At 40.5% G+C, this 16,268-nt stretch overlaps 1 protein-coding gene across 5 annotated transcripts in view; it reads right to left on the reverse strand.

Moving 5' to 3' along the window:
- Positions 1–16,268, reverse strand: part of LOC136438174 (protein NDRG3-like) — a 41,667-nt gene that overhangs the window by 22,189 nt on the left and 3,210 nt on the right. For 2 of the 5 annotated variants that reach the window (XM_066432912.1, XM_066432910.1), the window contains exons 2-4: positions 12,772–12,858; positions 11,791–11,890; positions 5,065–5,188 (exon numbers count right to left, since the gene is read on the reverse strand). In XM_066432912.1, the coding sequence (XP_066289009.1) occupies positions 5,065–5,188; positions 11,791–11,890; positions 12,772–12,858 (311 nt within the window). Of the gene's footprint in view, positions 1–1,794; positions 1,852–4,161; positions 4,207–5,064; positions 5,189–11,790; positions 11,891–12,771; positions 12,859–16,268 lie in introns of all 5 variants that reach the window. The other 3 variants (XM_066432907.1, XM_066432908.1, XM_066432909.1) reach the window with 3 other exon arrangements.

Here is a 16,268-nt window from a genome sequence, read left to right on the forward strand (position 1 = left end):
GTGGTTTGATTTGGGAACAATGATATGCTAATTAGACTCCGCGTGGGTACGTCGTGTTGTCTTTGTTTACAACGTGACTCAGGCTTAGACAAATGGAAGTCAAAATTCACCAAGAGACGCCAATATTTGCAATGAAAACGCAAAGCGGGCAATATGCTGGAGTTCTCCTTAATCAACGACTCCGACCCATATGTCAATGTTTATAAGAGTGAAATCATGAGAGCATTCGTTTTGTTTTCAATACAACACCATGCCACAGATTTAATGCGCTATCGTTTGGCGCCAGTATTTTAGGCTTTCCCGATTATGTAACGTATTAGACACGTATCAGGGGTTTACACAATGAGGTTTTAAAGAATCATAGGTTTACGTCATTTTACCCAGGGCAAAAAGTTTAAACAATTACTCAGGCAAGGCGCTCCTTGCTCGAGGTAAATTTTCACGCACTTCACAAGTCTCTATTATCATGGTTAATTATTCCCGACACGAGATGTTTCCTAAGGTGGGAAACTTTGGACACTTTGTGTGCACTTTTGTGTGCACATGTGTCCAATCTTGGTGACACGGGGGTAGGAAAGCCGTGTACACAGCAAGGAAATGTGGGGTTTCACCATAGTGCCCAAGCTTGCAAACTTGTGGAAATCTTTGTTTCCATGCAGTGCACCAGGCAGTCGGAACGCACCGAAACGCCGCCATCTCGCGTGGCGCTGTGGGCTTCAGTTTATTTACAGCGCTCTAGTTTACTTAGTACTAGTAAGTCTATATAATCTCCTGAATTGAGAGCCATTGAATCCCGAGTCTGATTTTTTTCCTTCTGCAAAATTGCAGATTGTTTAATTTTTCTTCTGCAATCTTGAAAATCTTTATGCAATTTGCAGATTGCAGACGGGTATTTCGAATGCTGTATTTAGAACATCAAATAAATGTTGGAAATTGTTATTAACAGTTACTTATCTCACATAGATTGTTACAAAGGTTTTGTAAATGTTAGAAAAAAAGGCAACAAACACCCTCTCGGTAATGTGGAATTGACTCTAGGTGAATTCAGATCCTTCCAATTTATCTGTGGAGCACTGCTAGAGACCCCGTAAATTCTATGGGGCAAGAAACATTAGTGTACAAAGGATGTTGTTGCATTGGGTGTGCTATTGGTAAGTGGATAAGCACAATGATGTAAGAAATAATGATTATTGTACTATTTGTAGATTGTGCCTAACATGGGGTTGATATAAACAGCAGCCCTGTCAGAGTAGAATTGTGGAGCCCAGGCAGTGGGCACCGAGTGTTGTTTTTAGTTGTCTGTGATGAAATTGATGTTCGTTCTGGTGGTGGGGTGTGTACGGTAGAAAGTAGCTGTGCTGTCATAGTCTGTGTGTTCATTTGCCTGTGTGTAAGCTGCGTACCGATACTGTGTACCAGTACTGTACCATGAAAATTGATTATAGGTACAGGTCAAAAATACCGGATCATAAAGTGCCGTAACTTATCTGCAACAGATCTTTCAGGCGGGCCGAGAGAAAATTGTTATATTCACCCATTTTGCAGCTTTTTTGTACAATTCATAGTATCGTTGCAGTTTTTTTGGGTTGGGGGGGGGGGGATGGACACAATTTTACACGGGCATGGTTGTCATCCATAAGATCAAGTCAGTGTGGCCTAACCAGAAAAATTAAGCAGCATCTACCTGCAACCTACAATCGTAAAGACCAAATTTAGGGAAGCAATTTTGAAACCCTACAGCAGAAAGCAGTGTCGTTTTTTACAACATAGCAGGATTTAAGTAGCAATGGTCACCTTACGTCTTCTGGGACAAGCAAACTTGACGCTTGCTGACCTGACCACTTCCACATCCTGAGGGCCGAGGGGTCAAAGGGAAAATCTTACACATGAACTTGAGACTCAGTGAAGTGAGAAAGTTCAACGTTGGCTGGAACAAATGCCACACATGTAGCTCAAGGGTCATCCATGGTCATCACTCGCAAAATGCTAGCTTTTGTATAAGTAAATGTAATCAGTACAATGTACTTGAGGGACATGAAGAAATAACATGTACACTTTTTATGCAAAGTCCGTAATGTAAAGGCAATTTGTGTGTATTGTGTTGTTTGATGTGTCAGATGAATAATTAATTGTGATAAATCAATTTTAGTCAGAAAACTGGCAACAATCTAGAAAAAAATCAAAGTCTTAATAAAGTTATTGAAAATGAAGATGAAGGTTTGTAACAGTAAAAAAAGGCCATCCTTACATGTACATGCACTGTTAGTCAATAATGATTACACAGTCAAGAAACGAGCTGCTGGCATCGTCTTGGGAAGACTCTGGATACTACATTATTGAAAACAAGTCTGGGAGATTCTACAAAAAAGCTGCAATAACCTTCCACCTGCTGCATAACTCTAGATCTGTAACTGGTTGGCTCTAAAGGGCTACTTTAGCGGGGGTACAGGCTGGAACGGGTCAAGAAAATGATGGCATGAGTCTAATATTCTTCTGCCAGTATTTTCCACTATGAGGTGTACCAAGAACAGTGTGTTATGAGTCAGGGAGCTGGGACAACAAAGATTGAAGGTGATGTTCATGGAAGATTCAAGTTCAGACAAAAAACACTTTATCCAAATTATCCAAGGACCGACGCAACTGGAAATAGAATATGAAATGACAGAGTACCATACAATTGTACTTAGTCCACCATCCAGTTTCTGGATCGTGAATTCTACATTTTGCTGAAAAATCTGCTCAGATAAGGAAACCAGAGCTGGCAGCTACTGCATATTTGATCTTTGATTTGAGACTGTTTAACGAATGAGGAAGCCTTACTACACATCAGCAAGAAGACTGAGGCAACGAAAGTTGAAAAGGCATCATTTATTACAGGATGCTGGCATGTGGCATGCTGACCATAGCCTGAATGAAATTGAAATCAGTGTTTAGGTCTTCCTGCGGATGCTTCTACTGGAGCCTAAATGCTTATCACTATCAGGCCTCAAAATTAACTTTTTTCCCTATTGTCCCTGAATTGTCCCGAAGATAAATTTCAATTGTCCCGAAGTCAGGATGGAAAGTCCCAGCCTATTTTCCAAGAAATTGTATCACACATGAACGACAAAGCTGAGTAACCTTTATTTCGTTTCAGAAAAACAACTGTAACACAACAATCTTTGTAGACACATTTCAATTAGCAATGTGCAGTTCTATAATATGGTGCAAAAGCTTTACTGCTATAGCACCTTTATTTCGTTACAGAAAAACAACTGTAACACAACAATCCGCTTTACCTCCGTGTCTTTGACTTTTTCGCTGGCCGCGCCCCCCGTCCCCCCTCCCTCCTTCCTCCGGCGCCAACGTCAGTTGTCACTACATTTGTCAGAGTAGTCCCTGTGGCTGTTGAACTTGAAGCAGTGGCTGGGGCTGACTCGGGTCGGGGCGCTCTACCTCCGTGTGAGGTCTTTGACTTTTTCGCTGGCCGCGCCCCCGCCCCACCCCCCTCTCCTTCCTCCAGCGCCCCCCTCATTCGCGATATCCGTGCGATCTTGAGGCCGACCTTGAGGCTGAACTACATTGTGGCGTGTACCTAAACTAAAGGACCTGCAGTTGTCGAAGCAGTGACTGGGGCCGCTCCCGTGGACGCTGGAGCGCCGCCCGCGGAAAAAACGAGTGAACTTTCCTCTGCGCCATGAGGCATGGGCCAATATCACACTGAACCCACGCGGCACGCGCGTTGTAATTGCAGAACAAATAGATCAAATTCGGGGGGCTTTTGGGGGAGCGGAGAGCCGGCTCGCGCGCCTGACAACCGCGGGAACGGGAAGATCGGACATTCTGCTGTTGATTCGTTGATTATTTTTCTATTGTCCCAAAAGTGTCCCAAAGAGATTTTCAGTTGTCCCGACCTAAATTTTAGTGGCCCCGGGACATCGGGACATGGTTAATTTCGAGGCCTGCTTATTAGCATTCATTGTGCGAAAAAAGCTTGGCAACATGCTTTTTTTCAATATTATAATATACAAATGTGCAATGTAAATCTGTGAGTCAATTATAGTAAAAAAAAATTCCGTAACAGGCCAACTCAAAAAGCTACAAAATCACCATTAAGGGATTAACAAAAATGCCTTGTGTCAATTGTAAAATGGCCATAAATCTTGTCAACAATCATCTTACACGTTAGCTCCAATCTTGTCATGATCCAAATCACCTCCAGTAGTTCTGGTGCAGCATGAGAAAGGTAGGAAGTATAAAATGTGTAAGGGCTGGAATTGATTTGTAGCTGGAAACACACTGCATAAATTATGTACGTGACCCTTTATTTCAATAAAGAGCAAATGTTAACTAAAATGACTTGAAACGAATTTGGCAGCAAAATGTGAGTGAAAGGTTTTTCTGTGTGTATGGAGAGCTTCATTTCTATTAATTCCCTACGACTAGAAATTATATTCTAAATGTAATGAACAATCCTGGTTGATTGCAGTAATAATACTGTTAATGCCTAAGATTAAGTTTGTGGTGATTTAATTTTGCAGTAAGAAGAAATGAAGTGCTTTAACTTAAGTTGGCATTAGTGCTTAAGTTACGTACAGTAGTAACAGTACAGTAAATCAAAACACAAATTTTAGATAGAACCTACATAGTAGGACCACCACAGAAATGTCAAAATCCTCACCTATTTGTATTAATTTACAAACAGTGATATGAAGAAAGGGCCTTATAACATGTACGCTTACAACACGGGTGGATGCCTTGTTTTGTGCAACTCTACAAACCTAAATCCAGTTACAATATACCTATCTTGACTGTCCATCACAATTAGCAGTTCCACCAATGAGAGAGAGGCTGCATGTCCGCCAACTATTTGCATTTTAATCTTTCCATTTTGTATCTCTACGTTTCGACGGAGGTGGGCGAAGCTACGGGATCAGTCCTTTAGACTATTTCTACACAGTAAAACAAAAAGGTGCTGAAGATGAATTTGAAAGTGTTAAGGAGGTGATGACAGAAGAATCTGCAGTTCACAGTTGAACAGATAGGAGGCGTTGGAGAAGACAGAGGTATCTGAAGGTTACTTACAGGTGTACGTCCATGGGTGCAGCGTCCATGTGCTGCCCAGGTGCGTTGACATGATACACACAGAAGTTTTTCAGGATCACCTGCATCTCCTCATAGTTGAAGAAGTTCTGGAAACATGTCACATCTGTACAAACAGAAATAGCACATTAGGTAATGGAACAATCAAACATCAAGTCATATACTCAGGCTGTGCACCTCAACAGTTTTCAGGTACAGGGATAGGTATAGGTTTGGTTTGGTCAATGATCTGTGAATCGTTTGTATAGCCAACTGCCTTTTTCAGTGGATTTGCATATTTTATCTAAAAAATATTAATAAGTTCTTGATTTGCCAGTGCAACATTGTAAAATCATCAGGGGGTTTACCTAATTCAATTGAGAAAAAAAGTGTTGTGTTTTAGTACTTCAGGTATAGGTACACCCAGACATGAAAGGGAATGTGTCTGACTCAGTGAACAGGACACATCTTTATAATTAATCATGGCCTCTTTTGGTTAGGCTGCACCAAGTAATTTTTATGGATGACGTCCTTTGGAGACCCTAAATCTAATGCGAAAAAAAAACAAGAAGGGCCAAAAAAAACAAGATGCCTAGATTTGAAATATACTAGTTGACGACACACGTTAGGACACAAATTGAATGAGAGAACACAGTGTAACAACTAACAATTCTTTTATTCATCATAAAAACAGCAATAATTTGAATAAATCAGTTGAAGTTGAACAGCAGTTGTTGTCCTGTCCTGTTTCTTTCCATATCCTATTGATTTTGCAGGCCTGCAGAAACATAGTATATTAAAAAGGCAAAATTAGTTGCTGATTAACTCTTCGCATGCATTACATTTCTACCTATGCTTTAGAAATCCTAATGAATAATAGCAATTATTCAAGAGCCAAATATGGACCAAAAATGATAGTAATAAAAAAAGCACATATTTCCCCAACAAGTATAAATAACCAGAAACGAATAAATGATCATTATCCATGCAGAATACGTGAATGCATTCATCTTACACTCCCCCTTCCCAGATTATATTTTTTTTTGTACATGGTACTTGATCCAAAACAGACTAAAGAACGGAACTTTTCATACCTCAAAAACAGATGACTTGGGCCTAGGAGCTTCAGTTGTGGCAGCTGTCTTGTCGACCTCCATGCGGATGAAACACCTGAACTGCTTGGTTGCCTGCCCCACCTGCAGGCCGAAGTAAACTTCAATGCCTCTCCCGATCTTCTCGTCATTGCAGAAGAAATGCACTGTAGCTGATCTTGACAAGACTTGCTTAAAATTGTACGGCCGAAACTCACTCGCCGCTACAAGTCTCTCGTACAGTTGCGCGAACGTCAGCTCTCCCTGACCGACATCGAGAGCGTACCAATCGTTGTCACCCTTTTTCACTTTTATGCTCCCATATTTAGCATCCGAAACCCACATGCTCTGTGGAATTCGACCCATCTTGCTTACTAGTACTACTACTGGTATTTTGACCGTGGTGCACATGTACACCACCGTTATACCTCAGATGTGTTTATTTATGCATTTCGCGTGACGAGTTTTACGTTAATCTTACGATTTGGTCATAGTTACAGGAAGCGGAATTTCTTGGGGTTTTTTCTGGGAACAGACCAAAATCAATGCGCACGCGGACGGCATCCATAAAAATTACTTGGTGCAGCCTTATCATTGGCTGTACCAAATTGGGTACAACTTTGTGTTCAACATAGAGACAGTGCCCATATTAAAGCTACAGACATGCCTTCCTCCATTCATTCAGTCAAGTCCTATTAAGTACAGTATAATTGTATTAATACATTATATAATCCAGCTACAAAGTGTACATGTAAGGCCTGCAGGCATTACTACATTATTAAGCACACCGCTCAATAAACAATATCTGATCGAGAAATACATTTTAGCTGCCGATGAGCTATATCATGCTAGGGACATAAATTATGTACCTTTTGAAGCATGTCTTCAATAAAATAAATATCATGTACAGTTTTATAATTCAGAGTGATGACTCATATGCACAGTAGGTTTTTAGGATTTATTCATGGCAGGGACCCCAGAAAGGAATGACAGTGAGATTCATCTTAATGAGATCAAACATGTTGAAGTGACTTTGATAGTTGCAGATAAACAGTATGGGGGAGAAATGATTGACTACATTCACTTGGGAAATTTTGATTTCATTTCAGAATGAACTGTATAGTAAGATTACTGTATTTTATGGTTATCAATCAACTTGTGAAGATGGATAGAAAATATCCAAGTCTAGAGGCTATACTATAGTCAGCCCGGGTATAAAGGCGCCAACTGAAATTATTCAAAATGTTACAGTATATTAAATACCCCTACAGTGTCACACACAGAAATTAACACATAAATTCAGAATCAACTCCCTTCTTCAGGGAATGATACTGCACTCAAACCAGGTGGCAAGGTGGTATTGTCATTGTGTTAGGGTCGTTGCTACATGTTTGAATTCTGGGTTTGATTCCCTGGCAGGCCTCAAATGTTGTGCTCTTGGGTACTTTACAAATTGTATGTCATCAATTAACTCAAGTGAAAATGAGTACCTAAGCTTAAGGGATGTTCTCTCTGATGGGACCTGAGCCAGCATTAAAGATCCCACCACACAGATCTTTTTGATAAGTGTGGTGGGATACAATGTATATAGAGTAGGGGTCCATCCCGGTGTGAGTGGATCAAAACCTATCAGTCTGGTCTTACGCAGCTTGTAATGTACCTAGGGAAGCGTACCAGTTACGCCGGACCAGTTCTGGACCTGTAAAAACGTTTTGGTTCAGGTAAAAAAAAACGAAACCCATTGATTCTGTTATTTCAGTATTGCACCGGTAAAAAAATCTAGCACTCACATATATCTTTTTCGTTCTAGACCATCATAGATCGCGAAATTTGCGCTTCAAAAAGACTAAAACATGGCCATACATGGCGCTCATGGCAGCCATTATGGAATTCCCAAAGTCATGCAAGTTGTCGCAAGTTCTCGTGAGATTTGGATGACGTCAAGGGAAGCTAGCGATGTGATTGGTTGAAGACCGCATGGCTGTCAGTGGGCACCATATTGGATATTTTGAGGTCCTCGTGTTTTATTTGCGTCAGACGGAGTCATGTTTGCTTGATCTCTGTGGGGTACACATTATGCCACGGTGTGCTAACAGCAGTTACAGCATATGGGACCATGTAATCAGACTCCCACAGAACCAGGCAAAGTGTAAACTTTGTGAGAAGGTTATTCTCACTGCTGGAGGTACTACTAACATTGCAAATTTGCGACGACATCACCAGATCAAAACGCCGCCGAATTTTGTCGCTAAGGCAATTATTCAAATATGCCATGAGTTCAGGTCCGGAGTCTCCGGACCTAATAGGTCCGGACCTGAACTGAAACCTCTGAAACCTGAACATGGGTTTCGGTACGCATCCCTAACTGTACCTTTAACTATACAAAACTGGTGTTTTTGACACCAAAATACAGCAACTACTTATTATCTGTAATAGAAATATTATTATTCAATGAATATAAACATTCAAAACAAATACAAACCCTTCTGATGTTATTCAACATTGAACCATAAGAAACCATACTTCAAGCTTTTGATTTTTCTCTGATCTTCCCACCAGGTAATTACATTAATCAGTGACTTTACTCTTCCGATGATGTCACAAAAACACGGCAGCCGGTTCGGAACCTTGTACCATGGCTTGTGAAAAACATCATTTGATGAGCAAGCAGTGCTCAATTATAGTGATTACATTCAATTAAAAGATATCATAATATTTAGCTTGTTTGCTTCAATCTCAAAAGAACGTTCTTTCGGCGCCACAGTGCAAAGTTCCAAACCGGCTGCCATGCTCAATGTGACGTCATTGGAAGAGTAAAGTCACTGATTAATGTAATTACCTGGTGGGAATAATCAAAAGCTGGAGGTATGATGTTTTGATGTTTCGATGTTCAATAACGTCTGAAGGGTGTGTATTTTGTGCAAATGTCTATGTTATCAAGCAATATTATCATGGTTTATGTAATTTCTGGAATTTTTTTATTTTGATATCATTGGTGTCTTATACATGCCGACAGGTTTACCAGTTATGACACGACAACATTTTGTTTGTGTACTACATGTTCTCACTAGTAAAGTAAAATGAACAAAATATGTAATTACTAGTATGCACTTTTAAAATGTGCTTGCCAAGCCTACATGCAAATATCTACTAGTATCACTATGTATTAACAGATGGTATTCAATTTCAAGTGTAATCAAACAGAATTGTGGTCACAATAGAATAATTTAGAAAAAACATGATGATTTTTTGATGTAACAATTGTGATTGTTGTAAACGTATTTATCGTGGGGAAATGATTTTGTGGTAGGAGGTAAAAGGAGGTTTTTCCTGTGTTTAACATTCTCAGTTGAAACAATTCTGTAGCGCACCCTTGCGAAAGTGGTGCTCAGTGCTGCACAGGTCTGGCATCGATGCCGGACTGACCCAGCACTTTGGGCATTGATGCCCTTGGTAATTTGGCATCCATGCTGTCTTACTGTGATGGTCATTAATCATCATTTATTATTCTGGCTCCTCAGAATGTAACAAAGTCTGATCTTTTCCTGACAAGAGATGCCTCCCTACTCAATCTAATTCTAAAGGTGGAGCAGAACTAATTACCGTGATAGGAAATGGCATCGGACAGGGCACACTTCTAAGTTTGGGACATATGGTTAGTTTTAGGTTACCTGGAACTGAATAGCTTGGTGAGCCATGTACAATGTTCAACTTAGCGACAATCTCATATGAACATGTATGATCAGTGCACATGAAAGTATATATATATATATTGTACATGTAGTAGCACCAGGGACAAATTTTCTGTGATGTGTCCAACACTCAAACTGACTAGTTTCTTCCCAGAAGAATGCCTAGATAGTGGCTGTGCCCTATGGATCACATGACTGTGCCTTATATGTCACCTGATATAGCGCAATGGCACAGAGGCTGTACTAAGGCCTGCATCAGGCTGTCTCACAAATGTCTTTCTGAAAATGCGCATTAGTGTGCAATTGTATCTAGATTTTCTTATCCATGTTGGTTGGCATGACACAAGTTGGTCTTTCATTAATTGTAGATATTTCATTCAGAAAGACACTTTTCCAATGCCTTGTCAGATCTTATCTTGGTAGCTAACAAGTTATGACCCACATACAGGTATTGTACAGTCACTTTAACATAGTATATTTTCTCCAATTCTTATTACGTTTTTTTGTCTCCCCAATTCGATACATTGGTGGGGAGGGGAAACAATAATTTGAATATATTCAAACAAATTCTGAATCATCTCTATTTCTATAGTTTTGAAGGTCCAAATACTGTTTTTCTTCATATCAGGGGAGTAGCTGCACCCTATAGACTGTACTAATTATAACGCTGAGTGTTTTTCACATTTTCTGTAGCTGAACTGCCACAATGGAGCATGAATTTCCAACTGTTGGTTCTAAAATATGAGCATTTTGGTATTGATACATGTTTGTACACTGAATGATAAATGCTATATTCTTTGTCCAACATTCGACAAAACCATAGGGCCAATTTACACACAGCTTGTCTAGATATCTGGACTGCAGATATCTGCCAGGCGACAGCTTTTTTCTGTGTCTAAACAGGAATTTTATGGTCTTAATGAGGGTTTTTTTAGATGTCGGGAAAATTTCAGCCGACCACGCTGAAGCATTCGCCCGACAACTCAGCGGGAGTCCCCAACCGCTCCAGCCGGACGTCTAAACAGAATGTGTCGCGTAGTAGACATCTGGAGGTCGGGGTTCACGCTAGTTTGCATATTTGGCGGGCGATAAAGCGGGAAAACTTCTTAGCATCAAGGACCATTTGTTCCCAAACGGACGACGGACTTCTTTCGTGATGCCAGATCGTTCGGTGGATCGGCCCTCCCCCCTCCGCCACGACAAGGGCAGCGAGTAGGAACGCAGCGTTGATTCTGACCGGTCGCTGTCGTCTTCCCCGGTACCTCAAACGCCTCTTACGCTCAACCCTTGCTTGCTGCCTCATGTTTAGCCACACGCGAGTCAGATAAAGAAAGAATACCATATTCATCATGACGAAAAACACAGGCGGTTCTCCCGCCATTTTGAAACGCGCGCAAAAGGTTAACGGGTCACGAGTGAAATCAGGGCGCTGCATGAGTCCTGCGGTACTTCCTGTCGGTGTGTATAAATGCGTCCAGATATCTAAGGCTCAGATGTCGGCGGATTTTTAGATATCTGAAAAAACTCTGTATGAATTGGGCCATAGTGTTCCATTTCAGCTGAAAAGACTGAACAGCTGTGCACCAGTGGGTACAAGGAGGTTTCATATATCCTCCTTGGTTAATCTAAAGATGGAGCATGACCAGTAGATAATTGCCGTGACAGAAAATGGCATCGATGAGGCATTACTCCAACTAATTGGTTCAAGGCTTTGCAGGGTTGACAGGTTAGGGAGGAAAACTTGGACAGCCATACATGTAATTGCTGTGAAATCACCATGATAGTCGGCATCGATGCCGCCTTAAAGCAGCATTAAAGCTTTAGGCATCAGTGCTGCAGTGAGCAGCAGTTTGACTACTGATATAATTGGAAACACAAATTAGTCATGACACTGACAAATGTGAAAATAAAACCACTGCAAACATTTTGAGACTTCCAGTACTTACGGTTCAAGCCAATGTCGTGGTAGGTCAGGATGGCCGGTTTGGCACGGTTCCCCTGGACCGCGACTTTCATCGTCCCACGGGACGTCTCCACATCTTGCTCCTGTAACCATGGCAACACAGACAGACGTCACCACAGTCGCACATCACACAACTGGAAACTAGTTCTGCCATCCACTGTGGCCTCATGAGCCATCAATGGATAAGATTCCAAACAATTTGGCTAGCTTAGGTTATTCTTTTGAATACTACTTATTTCTAAAAAAAGGCTGGCAAGCCTTGCAGAAGGTGGAAAGAGCTCATTTTCAGTATTACTGTTAGTACTAGACAATCTACAGGTAGCTGTAGTCTTGAAAATCCTAAGATTCCATTGTGCCACTTGTTCACGTACAAGAGTGAGTATGGCGGAGTGAGATATGACTTTGCAACACATAAGATAAACAATTACATGGTGTTGCCTGTCCTAGAATCTCATTTATGTGCACGTTAAAATAAAAATACCAATTGTGAAATTCACTATAAGATTCATTTTAAGTTTACACGACCTAATGCCTAACAGGTAACAGTTACTCAAGCAACTGGATAGATTTTGGAAATGATCAGAGTTAAAGTCCCAGAAGTATGCATCTACTACCTTTTGTCAGTGACTGGATAAAATCTGAGGTTCAAATTATGAATTGATATTATGATTATGTACATGTAATTTGTAGAGGGGTGAAGACAAAAATACCTTTAGCTAGACTAGTAAGTTATATTTTCCTCAAAAAGAAAATACCCTACTGACTATAATAAAGTATAACCCATCTTTTCCATGGGTTTACTATTTAACCTAGTAGTACCCTACATCTTAACCACATTTCCAACAGTATATAACATACTGACTCATGTGTATGTCATAAGCCCTTTAAAATCACTCTGTGCTACTTTACAACACATAAATATCACATAATTCTTCGGAGTCGGAGGTAGGTAAAAAAAACTCACACAGAAGACGGTGTCTGAAGCCTCCTTACTGAGCATGAGAGGCTGGTTCTCCTGAACAGAAATGTTCCTTAGTTCAACCTCGTCCATCTGGGGAGACATAGAAAATCACAACTGTCTAACACACAAATGATATATCATCACCTAAAATCTTATATTTCTTAGGCAAATATACACACCTCAGCTGAAGCTAGGGATAATTCTCAAACAAATGCTCAACTATCAAAGAGTTAGGATCCATTAAAGAAAATACAGAAACAGTTTACCTCAAATGTACTAAATGAACAGATGTCACAATATGTGTAACTGTTACACAATTTACAGGTTCACTAGTACTCTACCGGGGAAATTCCTCATTGACAAGCTCTTTTCAACAAGTACAATGAACAGTGGACCATTGCTTATATCCCAACCGAAGGACTGCAACCCTTTCCAGTAGCATGCATGTCGGGTGAGAAATACAGCCGGGATTACGGACTGAAAAGCGGTAAGATGATGATAATGATGACAGCCGGGATTTTAACTCATGACTTCTTTGTCCAGAGGATGGATCACTAACCATGGACTATGCACGCTACACTAAGGATTAGGATTATCTTGCTTTAAGCCATTAAGCATTTCCAAACACGTACGGCAAGAAAGCTATTTCACAGCTTATACAATAATACACCAGTATGTACAGATTATACCATAAAAGATACATCTATGGACTTACCCAGTATGGGAACATCATTTTGCTCGGATATACAGAAGAACGGGAAGGGGGGTATAACGGCTGGTACGGAGAACCCAACCAAGATATGGCCCAGGGAACATAGGACGAACAGGACGAAAACATCACACACACAAATCAACAAACCAGTCACTACTTCTACTTAAAACAGATAAACAATAGTCAAATTTTGTAGGAAAGGAATTAGAACAAGCTGGAAGCTCCAAATGTATATCCAAGCTTTCCGCAGCCATTGGACTACGTCTGAGAGATACAGCTTGTCTCACAGCTTGGAACATCCCACCTCCAATATAACATAACTTAAAGTTAAGTCACGTTTTACTGTACTGGCAATTCAAAATATTCCCTATTGGGCCTGTGGAAGTCATCCAAAATTGCACCATTGCTTGAAAAGGCAGGGATTGGGCTGGCGCACCAGCAGTGTTCTCGCCAGGCCTTTTCAGCATAGGGGCCCCCTATGCTGTGATTTGGACCCCCTATGCTGTGATCTGGACCCCTATGCTGTGTTTCAAGCAGCATAGGGGTGTTTCTTTCTGGGGAGAACCTTGTGACCCTTTCATAAATCTTATAAAAAGTTCATATTTGGCTTAAGAATGAGGCTGTAACAGAGGAAAAACTTTACTTTAACAAAATTTATCCCTCAAAATGCAGGAAAAAGTGTCTCATTGGGTTATGAATTCAAAAATTTTCCGGGGGAACAAGCCGGACACCCTACTCTGTGGTAATTTCTTCGTAGGTTGCGCCACGTAAAGCTGGCCTTCTGTACCTGACCCCTATGCTGTGAAAAAATTCTGGCGAGAACACTGACCAGTGTTGTAATCAATCACACAGCAGAGTGAGATATACAATATTGGATGCACTGCTGGAGGTGCAATACTGGCTGAATTTGTCAAGCAGCAGGATGCATGATAATTCCATTCACACACCAATCGTTTACTGTGATGGCTATCTTACAATCTCTATTATGTAGTCCTCTCTCCCATTTGCTGTAGTGTAAGTTAGATTTTCCCACTGGCAATATTTTACTTTATTTTTAGCTTCTGTTTTTTTCGCCCCATAGGCTTACATGTTATAAAACGTGTTTTACATGGGCGCGTTCGTAATGAAGCTATAGGAAATGTGCCAATGTTTTTCATTCCATGTTGAGAACATGTACCCTAGATTATGTAAAAAAATTGACAACATTTTCACTACACACAATCTCTTTTGATAGCAATTACAATCTGCACTTGGCTACACCTCCAAAAAGCCACTTTCCAGCTGTAAGCCCCGGACCGATTCACACACAATGCCCGGGCTGTGTACTTCCGACCTCGCGCGCGGCTGCCGAACTTTGCCTGCTAATTTCTTCAGTTACAAACAAGCTTTCATCAGTTTGACGCTTGATATCAGCTGGGATAGCTAAAAGGGAATTTCCCACCGATATAGACACACGTTCATGCAGCCGTTCATTTTTTGGGCAACGGACTCTTTTAGGGTACCCAATCGGAGTAATACAGGAATGAGACCTTAATCTGCAAATTGTACATAGCAATAACTATTTGGATGTACAACCCCTTACAAGTGAGGTGTCCTCCTCAAAACAGTCTATGCCCGGTTGCAAGCTCTGCAGATATCATATGTACCTAATTTTTGACTGTGGGTGCACCTGAGTGCACCTAGATATTTTTGTAGGCTATAGGGTAGCCTGAATTCAATCAAGCCTCCTGTGACCGCTCGCTGCCCTGTAACCGCCTCACGCGGGGAGGGGATAGAAACCCCCGGACAGCTGGAGTTTGCGTTATACAGACTAGCTATATAGGGTAGTGGTAGTACTACACTAGTATACAGAATATTGAATATTCCTGAAATTTGAGTATCAGAATTCAGGAAAGCAATATAACCTTAAGTTTGTTGAATTTCAGATTGTGGTTCTTTACAGAGGCAGTAGGTTTGTAAATATGTTTTGCTGACATTCTACTTTATTTTATATCGTGCAACCAAAATTCTTTCTGTGTACCTACTTTTAGGATAATTATGCAAATCAGATAGCAATTTTCATAATCTATGTGGACATTTTATAAGCCCGCTACATTCCATAATATAGTACTAGTAATAGTAGTACTATTCAAACATGTGATATACATGTCTGCAAATTTCACTACTATCACTGAGAAAAAGAGGAACATCAATTTGATAGATGTATGGAAATGAACACCTGATTTGCATAACTAATGAAAAATTGTATAATTCCATACCTAAGACTAGTAAGAGGAATTTCATACATGTAAAGCATTTGAAAGTTGATACTATATAAGAGGAGGTGAACATAAATTATGCAAATTATGCAGATATATAATTGATGAAAAAAATGTCAGTATAGTAGAATCTGCTGCACATCCCATTTGTCAGCGTATTTGGTGCAATTATCCGGATGGTACAACAAAGCGAAGTTGCCAAGTTATTAGGTGGGCAAGAGGTGGGGTGGGAAGTCAGAAATATTGACACAAACAAAACAGACAAAACAAGAGTCTTAGGACCCGAAATCTCCATGAAACATGTATTTTATTAAACCAGTTCCCCCCATTCTATATCGCTCAATGGTATGACCCCCACCTGTGGGGCCCATGAGAAGTGACCCATTTTCGCTATAAATAGCTACTAACAGATGTGCCACAATATCCAATGGACAACACTGCAAATATAGATTTTCCTCATTACTTATGCAAATTAAGTCCAATTTGCATAATTTGCAGTCCATTGTATACATCTCTGTCTAAGCTACCGG

Source organism: Branchiostoma lanceolatum, chromosome 7, assembly GCF_035083965.1.
Source record: "Branchiostoma lanceolatum isolate klBraLanc5 chromosome 7, klBraLanc5.hap2, whole genome shotgun sequence".
Taxonomy (NCBI): Eukaryota; Metazoa; Chordata; class Leptocardii; order Amphioxiformes; family Branchiostomatidae; genus Branchiostoma; species Branchiostoma lanceolatum.